The sequence below is a fragment of the Echinops telfairi genome, unplaced genomic scaffold, assembly GCF_000313985.2.
Source record: "Echinops telfairi isolate 266 unplaced genomic scaffold, ASM31398v2 ScPeMD7_7459;HRSCAF=8497, whole genome shotgun sequence".
Lineage (NCBI taxonomy): Eukaryota > Metazoa > Chordata > Mammalia > Afrosoricida > Tenrecidae > Echinops > Echinops telfairi.
Genome location: NW_022111359.1, coordinates 2,658,371 through 2,659,984, shown reverse-complemented (window position 1 = coordinate 2,659,984; position 1,614 = coordinate 2,658,371). Strand labels below are relative to the sequence as shown.

Sequence of the window (1,614 nt, the reverse complement as noted above, 5' to 3'; positions counted from 1 at the left end):
GCGCACAACCCAGGTAGGCGAGCCTCACCTTCTCCTGGTCCAGCAGCTGCTGCAGGTTGGCCTTGTACTGCGGCGTCTTGGTGTAAGCCAGGAATTGCAGGTACTGGATCTTGAAGGACTCTGCTCAGGGGGAGCAATGAGTTCTAGAACAGAGCACTCTCAACACATGCACACGCACATGCACACACAGCATGGGCCAGAGGACCCATTACTGCCCTCCCACAATACACTAGCCCAAGCAGCTCCCTGGCACCTTCTTCATGCCACCCCCATAGCAACACATCTGCCCAAATGGACCCTCTGCAGCCCCCTCTCACTCCCCACACAGCAAAGCACTTTGCAAGCATGCCCAGGTACCCTCACCTTGCCCTTCAGTAGCAGCCTGCCAGGACTTTCTCCCCAAGGGCTCTGGGTGGGTCACCACCACTGGAGCCTCACACCCTCCACACATTGCAGCCAGCCAGCAGACACTCAGCACCCTCCCCACAAAGCACGACGCCAGCAGCCCCTCGGAGCCCTGTCTACAATGCACCTAGCAACACCTTGCCACCCTTGCTGCCTGACCAGTCCACCTTCCACTTGGGCTGCAGCTCAGCCCTTGACAAGCAGCTCAGGACCCCCACCAGCCGGCTTGGCCCAGCCCTGTACAGCTCCAGAGGCCGGCTCGGAAAGCGGCCTCACCTAGCAGCTTCTGCAGCGCTGGCGGGGTGGGTGCCGCCAGCAACGGGCTGGACGCGTGCCGCTGCACGGCCGGAGGTAGCTGGTAGAAGGGGCTGTGAGGTGACTTGTACGCATCTGTGCGGGGAGACAGCAGGCATGGGTTAGAGCCTGTCCGCGCATGCACAGACGCGCGCATGCATGCGTCGCGCAGGGCTCCTGCTCAGAAAGGAGGCTCACACCACTCGGGCTCTTTCCTGGCTGCTGGGGCCCCGGTGTCCAGGCTGTGGCCTTGCAGCAGCAGATCCCCCGGCCTTTTCCCCCCCGAGGCGGCACTGTATCCCCAACCTTCCAGCCAGCATTCCAGGCTCAACTGCCTGTGCCCCCATCTCCAAACTCACTGCCTGCCCAAGCTGACCCTGACCCACAGCCACCTTGTAGAGCAGAGAAAACTATCCCTGTGGGCCTCCCACAGGAGACTGTAACTGTGTTTTTAAAAGCCTCGTTTTTCTCCACTGGAGCGGCTGGAGGTTTTGAACTGCTGACTTTGTGGTCAGCAGCCCAATGTGTGACCACTGCACCACCAGGGCTCCCTCTCCTTGTCCCGGGGACCCCATACGTCAAGCGTTGGGGGTGGGGCCTCCCTGGGTACCCCCCCCTCCACTGCGCACCCTGAGGCGAGGGCGGGGCGGTCTGGGGTGTGGTCTGGGTCGGCAGGAGGTCCAGTGGGCTCTGGCTCTTCTTGGGCCTGCGTTCGGGGTTCGCAGTGCTCATTTTCTTGGGGCGCCCGCGCTTGCGGCCAGCCATCTTCCGGCCCTTCTTGTTCAGCTTCTTCTTGCGGGCTTTGGAGGGGGATGGCTTTTTGACAGTGGTGGCCCCGGCTTTGTCGTCCTCAGCACCAGAGTCCTGCAGAGCAGGAGTCCACCAACTGCACTGTGCCCTTGCCAAGATTTACAC

At 62.0% G+C, this 1,614-nt stretch overlaps 1 protein-coding gene across 1 annotated transcript in view; it reads right to left on the bottom strand.

Annotated features, from left to right (window-relative positions):
• Window positions 1-1,614, bottom strand: part of DOT1L (DOT1 like histone lysine methyltransferase) — a 28,467-nt gene that overhangs the window by 8,814 nt on the left and 18,039 nt on the right. The window contains exons 13-15 of the mRNA XM_030888291.2: window positions 1,329-1,563; window positions 682-795; window positions 3-120 (exon numbers count right to left, since the gene is read on the bottom strand). Of these exons, the coding sequence (XP_030744151.1) occupies window positions 3-120; window positions 682-795; window positions 1,329-1,563 (467 nt within the window). The remainder of the gene's footprint in view (window positions 1-2; window positions 121-681; window positions 796-1,328; window positions 1,564-1,614) is intronic.